This window comes from Girardinichthys multiradiatus, chromosome 18, assembly GCF_021462225.1.
Source record: "Girardinichthys multiradiatus isolate DD_20200921_A chromosome 18, DD_fGirMul_XY1, whole genome shotgun sequence".
Taxonomy (NCBI): Eukaryota; Metazoa; Chordata; class Actinopteri; order Cyprinodontiformes; family Goodeidae; genus Girardinichthys; species Girardinichthys multiradiatus.
Window position 1 is genome coordinate 46199713 of NC_061810.1, and position 21973 is coordinate 46221685.

The 21973-nt window shown below is 39.8% G+C and overlaps 3 protein-coding genes and 1 long non-coding RNA gene across 7 annotated transcripts in view; 2 read left to right on the plus strand and 2 right to left on the minus strand.

Annotated features, from left to right (window-relative positions):
- The window catches only part of galnt17 (polypeptide N-acetylgalactosaminyltransferase 17), a 54321-nt gene extending 52916 nt beyond the window's left edge, over positions 1 to 1405 (minus strand). The window contains exon 1 of the mRNA XM_047391645.1: positions 334 to 1405. Coding sequence (XP_047247601.1) covers positions 334 to 574 — 241 coding nt within the window. The 5' untranslated portion in view covers positions 575 to 1405. The remainder of the gene's footprint in view (positions 1 to 333) is intronic.
- Positions 1328 to 11751, plus strand: LOC124884055. Of its 2 annotated transcripts, XR_007042379.1 has the most exons (4): positions 1328 to 1461; positions 7881 to 7990; positions 8082 to 8202; positions 10207 to 11751. It is a non-coding gene; the product is annotated as an uncharacterized LOC124884055 (long non-coding RNA). The 2 variants fall into 2 exon arrangements; XR_007042378.1 differs by having other exon boundaries at positions 7881 to 8202.
- On the minus strand, positions 11200 to 17781 carry rhbdd1 (rhomboid domain containing 1). 3 transcript variants are annotated; one of them, XM_047391648.1, is made up of 9 exons: positions 17514 to 17781; positions 17112 to 17199; positions 15878 to 16042; positions 15422 to 15701; positions 15119 to 15251; positions 12962 to 13050; positions 12547 to 12612; positions 12224 to 12367; positions 11200 to 12138 (listed from the first exon to the last, which is right to left on the minus strand). In XM_047391648.1, exons 3-9 carry the CDS (start codon positions 16028 to 16030, stop codon positions 12032 to 12034), a joined length of 972 nt encoding a protein of 323 aa, XP_047247604.1. In that variant the 5' UTR covers positions 16031 to 16042; positions 17112 to 17199; positions 17514 to 17781; the 3' UTR covers positions 11200 to 12031. The 3 variants fall into 3 exon arrangements, with proteins under 3 accessions (XP_047247604.1, XP_047247602.1, XP_047247603.1); XM_047391646.1 differs by having other exon boundaries at positions 17112 to 17248; positions 17514 to 17780; XM_047391647.1 differs by lacking the exon at positions 17112 to 17199 and having other exon boundaries at positions 17514 to 17780.
- A 3112-nt stretch (positions 17782 to 20893) lies between these two features.
- Positions 20894 to 21973, plus strand: part of eml2 (EMAP like 2) — a 38722-nt gene continuing 37642 nt past the window's right edge. Inside the window, exon 1 of the mRNA XM_047392068.1 lies at positions 20894 to 21007. The gene's annotated coding sequence lies outside the window, so the exon portion shown is untranslated. The remainder of the gene's footprint in view (positions 21008 to 21973) is intronic.

Genomic DNA, 21973 nt, shown 5'->3' on the forward strand with positions numbered 1-21973 from the left:
TCAAATACGTAAAACCGTGAAAACCATGGATCATGTTCCTTCCTCCTCAGATTTCTGCACTACTTTGTGTTCAAAATCCCAATAAAATACACAGGTTGCCGTTGTAAAGTGGCACAATGTAAAAAAAAAGTTGAAGTGGGAATCAATACCACAATAAGCCACTGAAAGATTAAATCATACATTTTAGGAAAACAAGATTTTGGAGCTTTACTTTCAAGATGTTTTCTTTCAGGTTTCTGAGGATAAATCAGGGAACAAAATCTGGATTTTCACATTTTCACGTTGCCAAGTTATCTGAGTCTAAATGTTTTTTTCTGTTTTTTTTTTTTTTACCGTTTAACTGCCTGTACACCACATCCTCCAGGGAGCTGAGCCTCTTCAGCAGCACCTCGTGGCTCACGCTGGGCCCCTGCGATGTTCCGTTGGCCCGGGGCCGCCTCCCGTCAGCCGGAGCTTCCGGACCGGCCGCCTGGACGCTGCGGGTGTTGCACTTGGCCCAGAAGGTCATGAACCCAGCGACCGCCAGCACGTTGAGCAGCAGTAACACCCTCCATCTTCTGAAGACAAAAGCCATGAAAAAGAGTTCGGGTTCCCTGTGCTGATTCGTGGGGGTCCGGAGGCTTAGGGCTTGCCTTGTTCTGGAAGCTGCAGGGATATCTCACCGGGTAACATCAGCAGAGCCACAACTGAACGGAAACCGTGAAATCCCGCAGAGATCCTTGTGCTATCAGAGCCAGCGCACCGATGAATAGACACGTATCTGCTCCTTCAACATCTGACACAGAGGTTATTTTAGGTTGCATCCCTCTTTTGAAGAAATTTGGAGCGCCTTCCCATCGGCTGCCATCCGCCACCTCTCTGTGTTTAAAATCATGCACTGAAGATGTAAGACAAAGACAGCAGTACATGCAGAGCTCAGATAACAGATAACCCCTAAATAATTTAGGAGAAAGGAAAATATTCCTCTGGTTTTTCTTCCTTTGCGCCTATAGGAGAAGTCGGGAGTGATGCAATTGAAGCAGACTGAGCGCAGCAATCCTCACAGATGCTTCAGGGAAATCCTTCTGAAGGTCCAACTAACATTCCCTCCTGCTGCTGCTGTTTTCTGCTCTAACACCGTCCTCCTCCTTCTCCTCCGGCCGTTAATCACAATCAGATGCGATGAGAAAACTGCGCGGAATGTGAGCAGCTATCTGCGCTCGGAGAGATGCAGCAGCAGCAGCATCCTCCTTTCAGAAATTCACTCCGGAAACCGGCAGCAGAGAGAAGGAAAACAATGAAAGCGACCTTGTTTCTTTTATTCTTTACATTTTTCCCAGTCCTCTCCGCATAAACCGACGTCTTCTTGTTTTTCCTCGCCCTCTTCTTGTTTATTGAGGCTGTTTATTACCTCGTATTCTCCATCGATCGTGCTGCATACTAACGCTGGACGCGATCCGGGGACGTTTCACTTCGCAGCAGGTCAGAGGTGGTGGGTGGTGGGTGGTGGGATGGAGGGAGGGGTGTCTGCTCTGTCATTTTACAGGGTGTGAAAAAATACTGCTCTTGCTTCAAGTTGGGGTAACTGAGGGTGGGGGTTAAAGCCGGTTAAAATTCTGTTTATCAAAACTTAAATTTCCCAGATCATCACACAGATTTCAAAATGAAAGATAACCTGAGCAACACTGCTATTAAATGATTCATTCTTTAATTAAGGGGGAGAATCTATCTAAACCAACCCGGTCTAATGTGAACAATTAATTTGAGTAAATCATTTCAAGTAGGGACAATTGCAAGGGTTGTTGTTATTTAGGGTTAGACGTGGAGCAATTTTTACTCCATGACTTCAGTGCTTTTTTCATTGAATGCAAATGCAAATATTAACACTTTATGTGTGTTTTTATCACAAACTCTAAACATGTCTGTTTAAAAATGGTGTTTTAGTGCAAGCATTTGTGATAACAGACAATAAGCTTTTCACATCAATTTGGAGGAATTTCAGCCCACTCCTCTTTGCAGAACTATTCTAATTCCTCGAGCACAAACATCGGTTTACAGTCATTTCATCAATAAGATGGAAAGAGGTGGAAACAAGAATCAACATATATGTGCAAGAGCAGTTAAAAACTCAACTACACCTGCACACTAAACATTGATAAAAAGATGTTTGGATGATACCTGACTGATCTCGTACAAGTAATCAAGTATTACTTTAAAAGAAGTGAACGGTGGCTGAGAGTGGGCACCAACAGGTGGGGGAGGGAAAGCAAAATGTCACTTTATGCTTTAAAAAATCTGTGGTCGCTCCATCACTTCTCTTATTAAAATAACTTTAAAAAGAAGGAAACATTTTCGGCAGTTTTGAAGCCATGGTGGGGCTTCAAAACTTGTTTACCTTCAAACTAGCAACTGGCCCATGCCTAGTTCTACAAGCTAGTGCAATAAAAAGCCATGTTGTTATGCATAGATATAGCAATTGTATGTATACAGCAGGGCTGCACAGTGGTGCAGTTGGTAGCACTGTGGCCTTGCAGCAAGAAGGTCCTGGGTTCGGAGATAGGCACCAGCTCCCCTGTGACCTTGTTTGGAAGAAATTAGTCTAGATAATGTAGAGTCCTGGATCCTTGTTCAAGTTCTCCTGTCTTCAGCTCACAATACAGCTTTATTTTGTAGGATTTAGGTCTGTGGACCTTGATGGCCATGGAGTAAGGTTGACACTATCAGGTGAACTATTTCTTCAATTTGACCTCATAATGACCCAGGTCACCAGGAGTCCATGCATTTCAGAGAGTTTATGATGCCATGCACTCCAACAAGTTGCCCAGGGCCGTTAGAAAAGAAAGACAGAATGACAGATCCTCCACCATACCCAACACTGGGCATGAGATGGTTTATCACATATCCATCTAATGTTTTATACCAGACTTACCTGGAGGGTTTCTTAATTAAAGGCCCAATCTTCACCTCACCTTACCAAAGTCCAGAAGCATTATTCAAACTCCAAATGTTAATGTTTGTGATGGTAGGACAGAATAATTCTGACCAATAGTTTTTCAGCATTTATTAAAGTCTTTATTAAAGTGTTCCACAAAACAATAAGAGAAAGTTTGGCTCAGTGGAAACAAAATATAATGAAATGAGATTTTACATGACTTTGGCCAGTTACTGTATATGTGTGAAAAGACTATGTGTCTCCCTTGGCTTTCATTCCAACAGTTTTTTATTTTTATTTCCTTTGAACTTCAATGTTTTAGCTACACAGCGGTCCTGTAGTGCTTTCTTTTTGGCAAATGTTTGGAAATGTTTCAATCAAGGAAAAGAGTTTGACTTGTAATGTCAAGGAGGTTTTAAAAAACAGTTGATCAAACTAAACCCTAGTTGGTTTTACATGTCTTTGTTTTTAGTTCTACTTCTGAACTGCAGAGCGAGGAAAAACACATGCTGGTCCATTTTCAGGTGCAATGATAAGATTGACACACCTGTACCAGAGAGAGAACCACGTCATGGTGATGAAGCTATTCTGTGTATTGAACGTGTTGAAACATTTTACCATGCTTCACTGCAGAGCACTAACGTGTGCAGAAATGGGTCACCCAGATTGCTGGTTTGATTCAAGGTGCTACAGAAAGGCTCCCCAACTGTGATCCACAGGCAACTCAGGCGCATAGAGAGAGGGTGTTTGTGCGAGAAACAGTGAGGGGAAAAAAGGAGAATTTGATCAAAACCTTTTCTTTGGTTTGTGAGACGAATTGAGAGATGAACTGAGAAAAAAAAAACATCAGTGGAGGAAAGAAAGCATCAGTCAAGCACGCATCAAGAGGCAGATATGTGGAAAGAAATGGAGGAAACCGAGAGTTTGAGAAAAACATTAGAAGGAGAGCAGAGATGCATGGGAAGAATCAAAATTCAAAGGGAGAAACAATTCCTAAAGCAATAGAGAGAGACAAGCTGAGATGCGGGAGAGAACAAAATAAAGAAATGGTGGAGGGAAAGACAGCAGCACAGACGACAGCCGGGTAAAGCAAGAAGTGTAAGAGTAGCTCTGACTTGATATTTGTTAAGCGGATGAAAGGAATAGTCTCAACCTCTCAAATTGTTGTAGAAAGGAAGGTCAAGAGGTGGCCAGTTCATGCTTGAAAAAAAGCAAGCTGAACTGAATACGACCCCTGGAAAATAACTTTAAGCTGGGCTCTGCTCTTGGGATCCAATCAATTCAATTTTTGTGTGTGTCAGTCAGTGGTTAGGTGAGCGTTATCTTCTCAGTTGATCAAATGCATTAATCTATAGCTGCACAGCACCATCAGTGTTATACAGGCGATGTAAATGTCTTTCAGTTGCAAGGCCAAAAGGCCAAAAATGTCTGATCCTTTGCTAATGTAATGTTTAGGGGGTAAAGTGTTAAATGATCAGCAACATGTTACATATAATTCTGTGAGATATCAGCAATTACCTTAGAGAAGCAGTGGAAAACCGATTCTAGGAGAAACTACATAAAACTCAAGGTCTCTAACTCAACAAGCCTCTGTTAGCATTTTTAATATTAAAGTTCATATTAATATAGTTAGAAAATGACTAGATTTATGGCATGTTTGGAGGAGTTGTGATAACAACAGCTCTTCTCTCTACATAAAACATGGCAGCATAGTTTAGGAGCTCTGTAATTTACACATGAAATACAAAATTAATCATGTATGAGAAAACTAAACAAATGACAGCCCAAACACTCCAAAGCAGGTGCTGAGCATGGAGGTGGAAGGGTGATGATTTGGGTTGCATCCACAACAACTGGGGACACTGCAAGCATCTCCAGAGACAAGGCAATTTATTCTGCATTGTCTGATAATGTTTTTTTAATGGAAAGATATACTGTAAAAAAAACAAAAAATAAAAAAAAACAAGACCAAGCATTTAACCCTGTGGAGCCCCGGGATTAACACTGGTCCCGTTTTTACTGGACTGGTTTGCTTACCTGAAGCATACTGGGATCTATCTAGTAAATACAATTTAATTCCAGTAAAAATGCCCTTCAAGTCTCTGTAACAGAATGGTGTTCATTGTACAGGGGTTGGACAATGAAACTGAAACACCTGGTTTTAGACCACAATAATTTATTAGTATGGTGTAGGGCCTCCTTTTGCGACCAATACAGCGTCAATTCATCTTGGGAATAACATATACAAGTCCTGCACAGTGGTCAGAGGGTTTTTAAGCCATTCTTCTTGCAGGATAGTGGCCAGGTCACTACGTGATACTGGTGGAGGAAAACGTTTCCTGACTCGCTCCTCCAAAACACCCAAAGTGGCTCAATAATATTTAGATCTGGTGACTGTGCAGGCCATGGGAGATGTTCGACTTCACTTTCATGTTCATCAAACCAATCTGTCACCAGTCTTGTTGTGTGTATTGGTGCATTGTCATCCTGATACACGGCACCACCTTCAGGATACAATGTTTGAACCATTGGATGCACATGGTCCTCAAGAATGGTTCAGTAGTCTTTGGCAGTGACACGCCCATCTAGCACAAGTATTGGACCAAGGGAATGCCATGATATGGCAGCCCAAACCATCACTGATCCACCCCCATGCTTCACTCTGGGCATGCAACAGTCTGGGTGGTACGTTTCTTTGGGGCTTCTCCACACCGTAACTCTCCCGGATGTGGGGAAAACAGTAAAGGTGGACTCATCAGAGAACAATACATGTTTCACATTGTCCACAGCCCAAGATTTGCGCTCCTTGCACCATTGAAACCGACGTTTGGCATTGGCATGAGTGACCAAAGGTTTGGCTATAGCAGCCCAGCCGTGTATATTGACCCTGTGGAGCTCCTGACGGACAGTTCTGGTGGAAACAGGAGAGTTGAGGTGCACATTTAATTCTGCCGTGATTTGGACAGCCGTGGTTTTATGTTTTTTGGATACAATCCGGGTTAGCACCCGAACATCCCTTTCAGACAGCTTCCTCTTGCGTCCACAGTTCATCCTGTTGGATGTGGTTCGTCCTTCTTGGTGGTATGCTGACATTACCCTGGATACCGTGGCTCTTGATACATCACAAAGACTTGCTGTCTTGGTCACAGATGCGCCAGCAAGACGTGCACCAACAATTTGTCCTCTTTTGAACTCTGGTATGTCACCCATAATGTTGTGTGCATTTCAATATTTTGAGCAAAACTGTGCTCTTAACCTGCTAATTGAACCTTCACACTCTGCTCTTACTGGTGCAATGTGCAATCAATGAAGATTGGTTACCAGACTGGTCCAATTTAACCATGAAACCTCCCACACTAAAATGACAGGTGTTTCAGTTTCATTGTCCAACCCCTGTATATCTAATGCATCCCTGGGATGTAATACAAACAAGGCCATTGTCTAAGTATCTGAGAAGGCTATTAGTTGCTTTTACTATTAGTGCTCTTCTCAAGAATAATTCATACATTTTGACAGTAATTTCTTAGATTGTTTCAGCATAAACAGCCAAAGAGTTGATCAGCAACCATTGTTTTACACATTTAGATATACCTGCAGTAAATCTCCTGTCAAGAGCCAGCTTCATAAGTAAAGGTTTTATTACACCCACATTAAAGATACGTGCTAAATGACCCGACAATGAAAAAAGACAGATCCGAAATGGAGATGTTATAAAATGGTTGAAGCATTGAATCATCTAGTTATTACTGGATTGAAAAGATGATTTACATGGTGAATGAAGCTCTGCAACTTTGTTTCTTTTTGATACCTGGTGTAGATGTGTAACCTCAACTCCTCCGTTGTTTTTCCTCTGTACTCATTGACCTTTGCAATGTAACCAGGAATTTGCCCCTGGGTGCAACTTAACATTAACAATGGGCATGACCACTTCCTTCAGTGAATCCAGTTGTGTTGAAATTTACTCTGATTTTGTTTTGATCCACAAATTCTAGTCTCTTTTGGGTCTGCCATGATGGTTATAAAATAAATTAAAAACTCACGCAGGGACTGTGCAAACCTCCTAACAGGCGAGAAGGTTTTCGTCTTTCTGATGAGCTGTGCTACAAGTCGAATCAAAATCTTTTTCTGACAGGAAAAAGCCTATCTGAGGAATCAGGAGTGTTTGATGCCCTATAATGGTGGCTGGGTGTGCAGGATCTTGAGAAAAAGAAACATTTATTAGACTTCTCTGTTGGCCAGAAAAGATGAGGGTGACCCTCAGAATGAAATCAGCTGAAGAACTGGAGGAGGGTAATGACAGGCTGGGAGGGCTGGTGAAAGGGCATTCAGATTACCCTGAATTTCTTCATAATAAACCACACCCCAAAAATGATAAAAATTAGCTCTTGGTTGGCACGTCTGAGCAACTTACAACCATTCGTCGTGAGACTTTATGAGTTGCTAAGCAAGATTTTACGGTTGGCTTTAATACCACAAGCTTGTGTCATTTTTATAACAGCACATTTCCGTGTCCTATGGGAGGCCGCTGTGATCTCAGCTTGCAAAGGCAAAGACTAATTGACCTTCACACAGGACTGAGTGGAGTGGGTGACTTTTTTTCTAAAGGGATTAGATATGTTGTGCAGCAAATGCAAGTGGGAGCCATTCCTCAGCTAAAAAGCTGAACACTAATTTAGATCAGTCACCACGTTGTACTTAAACCTCAGAATAGACCCAGTCTGAGAAAAAGACCTGCCGTGGTGTTGGTTAGCAAAAGCTTCAAAATATCGGACGGATCGCATGCCAGATCAACATTTGCTTTAAATTTCCAATGGAAAGTGTACCTTTTAAAACTTTGGGATTTGTCAGTTTTTGAATGGAAAATATGGATAAAAAATGTGTTTTTTTCAGTCAAGCTGATACAAATACCTAAAAGTCACAATAATGAGTATCTGACCTGAGAGTATTTCTATTTGCTCAACCTCTTTAGAACAAGTGGAAAAACTGAACTCCATCACAAGGTGTTGGACACAGAGCAGCCAAAGCAGCTGAAATCTTCAAAAGTCACATGGATCATCTTGCTCGCATGTTGATGTGGCTGTGAGAAAACACAATCAGCAGTGGTGAAGTGTCTGGCTTCGACTGTATGTGAGCTCATACAATAAATATTTATGTGATTTGTCCTCCATAGAGGAGGAAGTCATGTGAACTGTTATCTGGGCGGGGGCAGCCTGGAGATCTAACAGACTGGCACCCACACCTGACAGGAAGAGTGTTGTGGTTGACAAGGTGGAAATTATGAACATCGACTGGTATGACTGGTATTTATTATTTATGGTTTTTTTAACAGCTATGTTATTTTTGCGTGTGTTATTCACAAAATTGTGCGCAAATTTGTTTAAATAAGCATGTTCAACTTTAGCTTTAAAAACAGTGATTGATTTTTGCATATAACCTTAGCGTAATCAACATTGGTGACTATAGTTGTTTGGTAATATATGGTAAAGGCTAACTGGAGAGGTTTAAAGCACGATTACAATAATAAGGTAATATCTCAAAGCAGTGCTATTCAAAATCCAGTCCTTATGGAAGAGTGACAAGAACACCATTGCAAAAAGAAAGTCTGCAGTTTCCCAGATGCAATGTAGGGGGAAAAAGATTTGTGGAAGATTTGGCTAGATAGGACCAAAACTGAACTTTAAGACCTACATGCAAAATCCCCACTTCTGGTAGAAAACTGATGTTGCACATCACTCTGAACACACCATACCCACAGTGAAACATGGTGGTGGAAGCACCATGCTGTGGGATGACAGGAAGAGGAATGGTGCTAAACACAGGGCAATCCCAGAAGACAACCTGTTAGAGGCAGCAGAAGACTTGACGTGGGACCGAGGTTCACCTTCCAGAAGAACAATGACTCTCAACATATACATAAGACAAATAACCACGCTAACATGCATTCATACAGCGTAGACAAAATAACCTAACATGCATGTGTGTGAGAGAAAGCTGGAGCGGACGATTACTCGCCACACTGTTTAGGTTTTATATATCTAAAATTTAAAAATCACGCATCATTTTCTTTCCACCTTTTTGTCTTGGTCCACCACACAAACCACCATAAAATAAATAGAGAAATAGCAGTTTTAATGTGAGAAAATTTGAAAAGGTTCACAGGATGCTTCTGCAAAGCAGTGGTAACTGTACACTGAACTGTTACGGGCCAAATCCACACCAGCTGACTTCCTAAACCAGGCCTAGTTAGCTGACTATTTGCAGCGGGTGGGGCACCTAACAGAACACATCAGTTGCATCTGTTTAGGAATCAGGTGCAATGAGAAACACATAAACACAGGAAGTGGCCTCAATGTGTTACAGACCTAGTACAGCAGTTTCTTGTCTGCAGTGTGCGTCATCTCTGTCTCCGTCCTGTCAGCCACAGCATCATTTTTCATTCCTACACATTCAAGCTCTGCCAACGTCCCCCTGGGACGACTCCATCCACCACAAACGTTGCCTGTCATGAACCACAGTTATCATTGCAGATCCCACTCATGAACTCTCGTCACTGCCGGCTTCTGGAAGGAGGTCTGTCAGTTTCAGATGCAACGCAGCCAAGTTTTCTAACATTTTACTCCCTGGCCAACAGAATTTTAAATGTGAAGTAACCATTTACTAAAGTAGTCCCCTGAGCTTCAACACTCCACTTGGAAATATGCTAAATCAAATTGTAACACATTGTTTAACAAAACATACGTTGACACTGTGTCTCCAGCCGCCAACATTCTGATACTCTTTCCTGCTGAGAATCCACATTGGGCGATATGATCTCAGATACATGTAGAATGATGTGTAGCAAAAGAGGATTTCTTGCATGTCTCTAATTTAAGCTGTCCTACTTCTTGTAATGCTTCAGGGCTTCAGGGGAATCAGAGCAAGCAAGAATTAGACTTCTTAGACAGTGATTTAGAACTTTGCTTTGAGGACCTATTTTAGCATTCTTGGACAACTTGTAGTTCACTTCGGTTCTGAGAAACAGCTACATGACCAGTAAGTGCATGCTCATGACAGAATCTATTAAAAATGTACAGAGATGTGCATGATTTAATTTAAAGATCTCTACACGCTGATGGGCAATGCTGGTAAAGATTGGTTAAATGCCTTCAAACGAATCTGTCTTTGCTAGCAGTGACATAATTAAGAAATAATTGTTTTTAACAGAGCCTAGGAGCCAGAGTTGCTCCTGCCTCTCTCTTAGCTATTGGCTGAACTTTTACCGTGACTAACCGTATGTGCTCTTTTTCATCTTAAAGGCTGGAAAACTGGCTCAGAGGTCATCTGCTTCACTGTGTTTCTCTCGTAGATGAAGCCACTGAAGGAACTGCTACTGCCAGGACCTTTTTACTTTCTTCAACATAGAAAGTACTTCTGGATCAGTGCTGTGTTTTTTTTGTGTATGCTCGGTCTTCTCAAACCCACAGTCGGTCATGGCAGAAGGCCGTTCACATTGAGCCGGATTCTGCAGGAGGTGTCACTACATGCATGCTCAGTATGAGGGATCGCTGCAAAATCAATGCAAGTGACATAAAGCATTACTTCCTGTTTTCCAGATGTAGAAATATACCATGCCAGAGGCTCATTTATTTTAGCCACTCTTCAAAATGGGAAAGACAATATACCATTTAAGCATACGTATGTTGAGCTTAATAAGGCCGTAGATAGCTTAAAGAAATTAGCCATCTACACACCGACTTGGAGGCAAGCCAGGAAAGCGACTTTTCTGTCCTACTTTCGCAAACAGAGGATATGAAGTCTGTTAAATGCTACTGAGACTTACCTGGAACTGTGTTTTGGTCCGATGAGACCATGATTTAGCTTGTTGGTAGCAAACATTCCAGGAGGTTCTGGTGTAAAGCAAAGGACATGCAGCAAACTTTCTCATGCTCACTGTTAAGTACAGTGAAGAATCTGTGATGCTTCCAAAGGCCGTGGAAACCTTATTGGACTGCAATCAGTGATCGCCTTTTCTGAAATACAAGAACATCTAAAAACCAGTTATCTGGTGACCTCTGATAACTGAAAATGGGACATCTTTCAGCAGGACAATGATGCAAAAGCATGTATGGAAATGCTCCGCTAGGCACAATAGGACGACACGTAGGCTTCTGAATGAGCCTACGTGTCGTCCTGCTGCCAATAACCATGGTGCACATGGTTTCATGTAAAAAACTGATTTCTTATCGTGGGATTTTTCCCCACTGATAAACGTAACATTTTAATTAAAATAAATTAGTGTGAGACTATGCTACTGCAAAATTAGAAACATTTATTTTAAGGCCTTTTACACATATTCACCAGGGATACCAACAAAGTGAGGCAGTAAATCCAGACAGCTGACTCCAAAAATAAAAGTATGGAAGCTCCTTTGAAAACTAAACACAAATCATTCAAGAACTCACGAAGAGGCAAGAGGAGAGCTGCAGCCTCCTGCAGGAGCTGGAGAGCTTTACTCAGTCTGCTGGAAATAAATGATTGTTAAGACTTAACAAAGAACACTTGGCTTTATTTGCAACAAAATCTGTTTTTTAATGAGTTATATTATAAGGCAAAAGCCTGTTCAAATTACAAGCCTTGTCCAATACTTGAGTTAGCTTTAGTAATATTATTTTTAACTGTGATTTTTTTTTCCATCAACAGTCCTGAGGAAAACTCTTCATTTGCATCCTTTCAGTGTAACATTTAGGTGATAATAATCAGCTAATTGTTGAACAGACTGATATAAAACTGAAACATGTTTGCTGTATTATAAGAAAGAGTTCAAATGTAACAAAAGGATATAAATAGCATTTACAACACCAGCCTCCCAGCTTTCTCCTGAAGTCCAGATTCAGAAGCTGTACATTTCTTGGCTATTTATAATGTACACACAAGCAGAATCTGCTCATGGACAGTTTCTCTTTGGCTTTCATTGACTCATCATTAATGCTTAGTCAGAAGCATGTTGACATAAAAACACAGTGGTGGAGCTCTCTTCATGGTGAAAAGCTGATGTTATTCAGGGCAGTCTTCCTCGGCCCTGTTTCACCGTCTGGTATCCTGCCACCAGAACCTTCTTCTTCTCTGCTGCTGCTTGAAAGTTCAGCTGTCAAACCTCCTCAGCCTCCTCCACCTGATGTCCTCAGCATTACCCTCCTGAGAGAGGCTGAAGCCATAAGGAGGAGGACCTCCTCTCTCGCGGGTTTGTCCTGAGAGATTATAATAGGAAATAATATCAGGTGCATCTCTTTCAGGTGTGTCCTATTAAAGGTGTCAAAGTCTATAAGTTCTTACCTCTGTCATTCAGACTGTTTCTAATTGCTGCCTCCAACTGCTGCTCCTCTGTCAGTCCACCTGTATAAGATGCTGTATGATCAGTGCTGTAATCTGGTGCATAATGAAAGTTCCCAGAGTATCCTTCACTGTTGCCACGATAACCTGTAGACACACACACACACACACACACAAAGGTCAAGGCCCAAATGTGTTGCTTATTCTCCTTTACTGTGTTGATTCTTCAGGAAACTGAAGTAAAATGTTTCTTGCATTATCAGTTTAGAAAAGCCCATGTTCTCTACATGCAGTGAACAGTAACCTTCCCCGAGCGCTTAAGATACCTGAAGTGCCGGCGGAGCTGTAGTACGTGTCACGGTGTGAGCTATATCCGTTCAATTTGACAAAATCTGGGGAAAATACACAGAAACAGAATCATTTATTACAGCCACGTGTTGCCTGCTCACCTTTGTGGTCGATGGGCTAATAAGGCTGCAATTTATGGTTAGAATGGTTCAACTGAACCTAATGACTCGGTTATGCACTGAACAAACTAAAGCTGATAAAATAAGTGAATTTTGCACCACTGAAACACACACAAAAAATATTTAAATTAGCTGTCTTACAAAAAAAGAAAAATGCATTTGAAACTTTTTGTTTCCCTGAAACCTCCAAGGCTCAAATGTTTAATCTTTTCCTGAGTGCCAGATCAGAAAGGTTTTAAAAAAGAAGACAAAACAGCACCACTAAAAGTCAAACCTGCACATCTCTTCATGATGGACTTCAGCGGCCCAGAGGTGTAGAGCAGACCAACCAGGATACCTGCCAGGTGACCAACAAAGGACGTCCTAGAGGAGCAAGAACATAGGAGTAAAACTATTTCTGTTTTTAATGATTACCATGGTGACATTTCCAATGGTTAGGATTATGGTTTTAAAATGAAATAACCAATAAAAGTTGAAGCTTTCTCAAATTGTTTTGGTCTTTAGTACATGCAGAGCAGTCCTCTGCCACCAGTGGCTAATGCAAAGCAAGCGGACTTTTAGCCAGGTGTATGACTCTTCCCATACATCCAGTTTGTTTACCTCGATACAATCTTGTCAGATTTCTGTGGCTATCAGCATGTGTTCGGATCTACTTATACATTACTGATTAAATAATAACAAAAGACTATTTCTGAAGAAGCTGACTAGCATCAACATAGTAGATGAACTGAGCCACAACCTCCTTCAAGGACCACAGTAAGAGCAGTTAGCATCTCCTCTTTGTTTGAATCAAAATGTTGGGACATTGTTGTCATGGGCTACAGGTTGTAATTTGGCCCTGACATCATTTGATAAAAAAGAAAGTTGTCAAATTTGTTTAAGTTGTTTATTACTGCTTGTAAAACACTGCAAATTAAGACTAACTGCACCATGAGTGATGCTTGCCAGACAGAAATTAGATCGGTAAACATTCATTCATATAATACCAAAAAAAAAAAAAACATTATCTTTTGCATAAATCTGTCTTGTGGTAGGACTACGCTTCTTTTAATACATCTAGAAGATATTCTATTATTTTTACTTTTTATATTTGTTTTAATTTTACCTTTAAACATTTTTATACAAACTAATCTAATTGAGACACAGCCTCATTCTGAAAATAAACTCTTATAATAAAGACAAATGCGATGTTATTCAGAACACATTTTATGTGCGACAGGGAGAAAGTCAATGAGTCCGACAGAACTAATAAAACTACTACTAACAATAATAATATTCAAATTTTTCCTATCTTTACAATGCTGCAAAGCAGGGAGCTCCAACATGCGTCTCCACAGCCACAAGTAGCTCTTTGGCTAAGTGATAAAGAACTAACTAGTGATTTTAAATATAGATCTAATAACAAATGCAGGTTTCAGTAGTTTGCATTGAATTTCCACAACAGAATGACACTAAAAGTACCAGTAATATTGTTTTAGATTTAATTTTCCTGTCATTAGATTAGAAACTATGTGCATCATATTCCACAAATATTAACATTCCAAAAGGAAAATGTGTCCAGTTTATTTTTGCTATGTGTTATGTTATGTGTTTCTTTATTTTAAAACCAGAAAATAGAAATAAAATGGTGGTTCTCTAAAAACGACAACAAATTTCCCAGGGTAGATATTTAATAAAATGATAAGCTGTCTTTATTCAAACGGTCTGGCAACATTTGGGGCTCTATATGAGTTTTATTCAGCTAGACTCAGCAAAAATGGCTCTTTGGATTATACTACAGCCTACATTAACCACAATCCAACGAAATTCCTCCATCTAGTGGATAAAACCCAACAGTGCATTTAATTGAAATACATCATTTACAACCTGTATGAATTAAATTTGAATATAATATCCTTTTGTACAGCAGCCTGAGATGCATTTTGTGGTAAAACATGTACAATGGATATGAGTCCATGGAAAAAAGGAGTTAAGAAGTGTTTCAGAGTTACAAAATGGGTAAGATCCCATAATGACCTAAAGTGAGAAAATATGTTCTGCAGGCAAAAATGAATTTTTCTTTTGATGCTTATAAGAAAACAAAAACTTCATCAGTGATTATAATGGTTTTATGGTGAATGGAAGGCTTAAAATGGTTTAACCACAATTGCTGGTCTTTTAGAGAAGCAAATCTGTTTGACCTACTCCAGAGCTGCCGTATTAGATCTACATGCCCTACATTATGTAAGGAAAAACGCTTCTCACACCAGAGAGTAAACCTAAAGGTACACGTATAAAAACAGCGTTCTATAGAGCAATCGTCTTGCTAAAACCTAGAGTCCTGACAATGCAGGGGGGAGGCATTCATTCGGAGTCTTCACACTGATATTTCTGGAGAACATCTGACTCCAGAATCCAGGTACGTTTCTTTGAAAAGATCTTGCTAACTCACCCAGGTGCAGTTAAGTGGATCAGCACAAGCTCCACCCAGCTAGCATAGCGGTTAGACACAGGCAGACCCATCACATAGGTCACACCTCCTGGGTGGTAATGGTTGTTGAGCACCTTCAGGGCAAACAAGACACCTGGAAATACAACAATTAAATAAGAGCTATTACAAAATTTCGCCATGATTTGGTTTGTAAATATGTACCATCATATGCATATTATTATTGCTGTTTCTATTCTTCTAATGTTAAAGCAGAATTAGGAATATGCTAACCTTTCTACCAGAAATCTGTAGCTTCATTTATACCTGAGAAGCCAACAGCACAGGCCACGCTGTACGACTGGTCATCCATCAGTTCTGTTAGCAATGCCTCCACCAATAAATAGACCAACCCAGTGAGCACGGAAAAGACCGAAATCAGATAGAGGAACCAGGCTCCACCCAGCCGACGCTCCAGCTTGATCCCCTTCCATAGGAAGGACACCATGTTGAAATACAGATGCCAGTCATCCACATGGTGGAATGGCGATAGAAGCAGCCGGCTCCAGTCCCTGAACCAGTACGCCTGCTGGACACTCACACAAGTCTTGGACAAAAAGGATAACAGTTATTAAAAATCATGTAAAATAAAGTGTAGAAGAATTTCACAGCAAAGAAGTGAGAAGCAGCATTTCTATTTTTGTTGACTGAACCATAATGCACAATTAAGTATGAAAAAATGATTTTCTCCTAAATGTATGGATTTTTGTATTAGTTATTTACCTTTAAGAGCGGGGCAGCTGGGAAGAGGAAAAGGTAAACATTGAGACCCAGGACTGCCAGACTGATGGGGGGAATGTTGTCCAGACCCACCTGGAACAACTGGGAGGCCAGCAATAGCAAGCCCAGATGAGATCTCCTCTGTCTGCTGTGCATTCTGAAACCAGGCTGAGACAAGAAAGCGGTAATATTCATTATGTGTTCATCTGTGGCTCAGCATACAAACTGCAGAGAAATATTAGATTAAGATTTCTTTAAAATATATTTTCTTTTAACGCTACAAGATAAAAAAAAATTGACAGAACCTTATAGTTCACCGTCAGTTACTCCCCCATAAACGGCTAAACCCAGGTGAATACAAGACCGAATCCACCGTTTAACTCACGGAAATGGGGGTAATTAGCAGTTTTATCAGACTTAACAGGCTGCTTTGTGTTAACAATTAAAAAACACGTTCTTTGAGGTTCACAGCTAAGTCTCAGATTTTGACCAAACATCCAACAGGTGAGATGTTTCCAGGAGTAAGCTGAAGAGGACTTCTTGTGCCAAATGTCAGAAAAAGCTGCAGGTAGTAAAGCACAACAGGGGGAATGCTGGGAAATAAATTCATCAAGCATATTAAAAAGCGTTAAGATGACAGTTTAGAGTCATCCAGCCATTTTCCACATAACATAGAAACCTTGCAAGAGGCAATGTTTGCAAATGAACGTTTGCTTCTGTTCAACAACCACATGAGCAAAAAAGTCTGAAAAGTCCCAGTTTCCAACCAAATGCACAGGAATGCAACACAGTGACAACGGGTGACACTTGTCTGTATGAATGCTGATACTGTTGATGTTTATTTTAGTTTTTGCATATGAACTTCTCCTAAATGACGCCAGATAACAACATAAGCATGGTAGATAGTGTGAAAGGCAGTGGGCCAGATACTATCACGTAACATGATTAGATTAGGCTTCAGGTAAACCCTGAACAAACCTGCTTTAAGAAAAATCTATATAAAAGTAAAGTTTGTGTTGCTTATTAGGGTGGAAAAATGGATGTCCTGTTGGCTAGGGCTTCTTTCAGCAGGACATTGCGGCCTGCCATGAAGCAAAATGGTTCAGGAATCCTGTAAGAAGCCCAATAAGTTGTGGATGTCTTCTTGACCCCCAAATTCCCCAGTTTACAAAGCAATCAAGCATCTTAGGGATGTTCAGGACAAACAAGCCCAAACCCCTACTTGCAACTTACAAACCTTAAAGGATGTGCTGCCAAAATCTTGGTGCCAGTTACCAAAGCGCACCTTCCGGGATCCAGTGGAGTCCAAGTCCTGACAAATGGGGCTGTTCGTGCAGCACAGGGGGGGACCAGAATACTCTTAGGCAGGTAGTCCTAATGATATATCCGATCAGTGCATGTGTGGATGGTTATGTTTAAACTTGACCTTATTTGAGGTGCTTCAGATGCTAAAATAAATAAATTTCACATATGAAACTAAACTCACAAATTGAATAACGGTACACAAATTAATCCTACAACAAACAAGCGGCTTTAAATGCGTTAACTCGATGTAACTATTGCAAATATTTCTCACTATTATTCCACAAACCGCCTTTTTCTGTACATAAACAGAAAAATTTAAATGAGCTGTACTTACTGAGTTTAGCTCTTCCTCCTTCCTCCGACGCGCCTCGGCTAATGCTAATGCTAACGCTAAAGTTGGACGTCCCGAGTAAAGCGGCCTCTAACCGGGAAACACGGAGAAGGAATTTATCACCGACTAACGAGCCGAAGTTTGACTTATAACCCGCACAGCCACACGTCAGCAGAGTTGATTTCTCCGGGTTTCATCATCACTTCTAGCCCTTACTGTCAACTGCTGGAGTTAGAGATGATCACGTGACAACAACAACTCTTCCTGTCCGCGCAGCCGCAGTACGGATTACAGGGTGACAGCTGACCACGTCATTGCCTAGCCAAAACATACGAATAAATAGTTATAAAGTCAAAGATAAAAAAGCAATGAGTGTTTTTTGTCATTGAAGTCAACGCAACACGTCAACAGGAATAACAAAACAAACAGCCAGATAGATTTACTGACTTAATTATTATACAAGCCATAGAAGATGGAGAACAAAGACAGTGAATGCATCACTTGGACAAAACTAAAACTATTGCACCTGGAAAAAAGGGAAATACTGACGGAAATTTTATATATATTTTTATTAATTCATTTATAGATTCGTTTGTCACACCTGGAGAGCTTTCAGAAAATATTTCTAAAACCACAAATACACTTAGAAATACAATGCTGATTGATGGTTTTACATATCATGCATAAAAAATGATATAGTCCTTACCAAGTTCATACATTATTTAAAACTAACCTTAAGTATGCATAAACACACAAACACACAAATACTAAATATTGTTGTTTACCAAAGTGAAAATAAAAATTAAGAAACTGAATGTGAAAACTAAATCAAACCTTCCTGCTTCTATAGGATCTAAGATGGAAAGTAGCAGCCAGGTGCTGTTAACTGAAATGTGGAATAAAATTTGCATCATCAATGTGAGCAACTCTATAAAAGCAACATATTAGGCAGTTTGCAGATCTAAATACTTGTGTATCAATTCAATTCAAATTCATTTCAGAAATACTTTATTAATCCCAAAGGGAAATTAAATGTTGTTGTAGCTCATATTCTGCAGGTTTCTTCAAAGAGTCGTTGTAGATGCTAATGGCTGTGGGTAGGAAGGATCTCCTGTAGCGCTCCGTCTTACAGCAGATCGGAAGAAGCCTCTGACTGAAGACACTCTGTTGTTGTAGGACAGTCTCATGAAGAGGATGCTCAGGGTTCTCCATAATGTTCTTCATTTTATGAAGAATCCGTCTTTCTACAATGATCTCCAGAGGTTTCAGAGGAGTCCCCAGAACAGAGCCAGCCTTTTTTATCAGCTTATTGAGCTTTTTTAAGTCCCTGGCTCTAATTCAAATTCAAATTCAAAGATACTTTATTGATCCCCGAGGGGAAATTAAAATTTCAGTACAACCCATCCAAACAGACATCATGACACAAGACAAGGGGGGGACGGGTCACCGAGGCTTTGCTGCCCACTCACAGGCGCTGCCCTTGCTAGATGAGAAAAGAGGCCACATTAGGTAAGTAGAGGGAAAAAATCATATTTCACACTTTATCCTTAGCAGGGTATAGTTTGAGATTGCAAAAAACCTCAGAACAAAGAAGCAACAAGTTAACAAAACAACATCATGCTGGGAACGGTGAAGGTGGTGTGAGGGGGTGCATATGTTTATCTTGAGCATGTGTGTGTGTGCAAGTGAGTGTGTGCAAGTAAGTCCATGAAGCACTGTCACAGAGGCCATTGTCCTTGATGGTACGTTGGAGTGTTTATCAACTGGCCACAAAGTTCTGAGCAGGTCCACAGATGTCCTCAGGGAAGGGAGGGGGCAGAGCGTCATGTTTACATTGCCCATCAGAATTGACAGAAGAGATGGTTTGAACTTTCTCCTTCTCTCTCTTCTCTTTGCTCCTGCTCTGCATCCACGGCGTCTCCTTTTCAACTCATCAGGGATTTGGGGTTGTAGTTGAAGTATTATTTGAGCTTTTGAGATATTAATCAGCTGCTCCCAGTTGTAAGAAACAACCCCGTTGCCATGGCAATGCATCATAACAAATGTCAAAAAATAGAAAGTATTAGGAAAAATTGTCCAAGCTGCACAGCATCTGACACCGGAGAGGAGAGTTGTCCAAAAAAAAAAAAAAAAAAATCAACTGTATCCACCACAAGAGGAATAGTTCTCAAAAAAGAATAAATCAGAATCAAAAGTAACAGAGCTACTCCAACCTGCTGCCACCTTGAGCGGTGCAATGCTAGATAAACATTACAGAAACTAATTGCTGCTGCTAATCAGTGTGGAAATTAAATAATTAAATCATCATTAAATCACCAAGCTAATCTTTTTATAGTGAGAACAATTATTCAGTTGTTAGATGTCTTAACAACAGTCTTAATAGCAGTATTCTGTGATATTTGTATCTATTCTATCAAACAGCTTTGTGTTAAATAAAAAAATGTATAAATAAATTATGTAAACACTTAATGTACACACTTTAAATTCTAAGACATTTATTATATTTTCATCAAAAAAAAAAAAAGAAAATTCAAAAACTATACAACAAAACATTCTCTAAAACCAGAGGGTAGATCTCCTCTGTGAACACATTCTAGATTGTTCTAAACATTGGAAAATGTACAAAAAATCCATTAAATAAGTATAGAAGGCAAATGATGGTAAAAGATAAATAAATTAGAAAATAAATTATAGCTACAACAGATTGCATCCAGTCACACTTAAATAATCTAAAAATTATGAACAATAAATCTATTTGATTTATGTATCTCAGTGGACACTATAGCCAGAGAACCCTTTTTATTTGAAATTTAAAACATGACGTAGTGACAGTTAACAGAACTGCATCAATAACTTGACAGGACAACTTTAAATTAATAATGATACACATCGGGGTAGTTTTACCTTTCTGAAAGAAAATCATTATTTCTGTTTGAAAATAAATGAATTTTGTTTTCTTCTATTCTGAAATGTTTCATCTTCTTCATAAATCGTGTCATGAATGTTCACTGACGTCTAGCGGCCAAATTGGGGAACTACTACCACACAATTTATTTGTTGCATAGGCTGACCCTAACACGTGGAAATGTGTTTTTTCTTACATAAATCTATCTATAAGAGACTATAAAGAATGAAAAATATATAATTCAAAGAAGCAAATCGTTTTAGAATCTAATGAAAAACCTTTGCAAATAACAAGCAGCTCTTTCTCTAGGCGCTCTCAAATATCAGTTAAAACTCGTGTGGTTGGCTTCTTCTCCATGAATTATTAAGAAACACAACCACAACACCCAGATCACATTTCGCTTCTCAGAGACTGAAACCTCACACGATGGTGTGTTACGTAATTTCACGTACAGTTTAAGTCTAAACCGTTCCTGCCTTCGATGATCGCGGAACCGAGCTGGCGGAGAAGCTGTTGCTATAGAAACAGCTACATGGAGGGTTGCTAGAGGAAGGCATTTCCGTATATTAACCAGGGAAACCGGAAAGGAGAGGTCTGATTTTCAAAATACAAAAGTGATAATTGTTTTAAAAGGCAAATTATGTGACTTGAAATGCAACCAGATTCAAAATTTTAAAAGAAAGTTGACGTCACGACATGTGAGTCATTACATTAATTTTCAGTTGCTATGACATAATCAGGAAAGTCAGACGTCACAGGAGAAATAGCATTAAACAACTTTATTATTAACTAAAATCTATTAGGAACATAATCAAATTTAAAAACCACATAAAACGTAGGTCTTTTGTGACTAAACAACATAAATTCACAGATTTTTAAAGAAGTGAAATTTGGTGATCATCTCTTATCCACATAGGGTCAAACTTATAAAAATAACTCAAATGTATGTTAAGGAACATCATTTTTAAAGTAGTGCAAAGTTTCTAAAATGTCTTTTAGCTTGACAAGGCCTAGTAGTGTTGGGTTTGGGATTCTGATTGCCCTCAGCTGGTACTTCCTCTGTGCCAACATAGAAATGATTTTTTAACAGTACTCACTGGACTGCCCAATACTCAAAACAATGGGAGAAGCCAAATATCTGTGAATTTCTATGAAAGGAAATTATAGATTTACATTACATGGGAGAGTCTTTTGAAAACCTGTCTAAACAGCTGCAGATTCCAAGATCATCAGTTTAAACAACTGTATGTAAGTACAAATTATTCAGATGGGTCACTACTTGGCTACGATGTGGAAGAAAACCCAAACTGTCACGTGCAGATGAAGCGAAATTGGTTAGGATCGTATACCCGAAGGTGCTCAAGCCTGCCGTGAACGGGAATCAGATGAAATAAAGAGCAATCTGGCCATCATGACAAAACATATATTTGGAGGATTTATGGTGATGCTTTCAGACCTAAGCAAACTATCAATTATCAAACATGGTGGTGGCAGCATCATGTTGAGAGTCTGTTTTGCTTATGTTGGTACATTTCTAAGTGGGTAGAATACTAAAGAT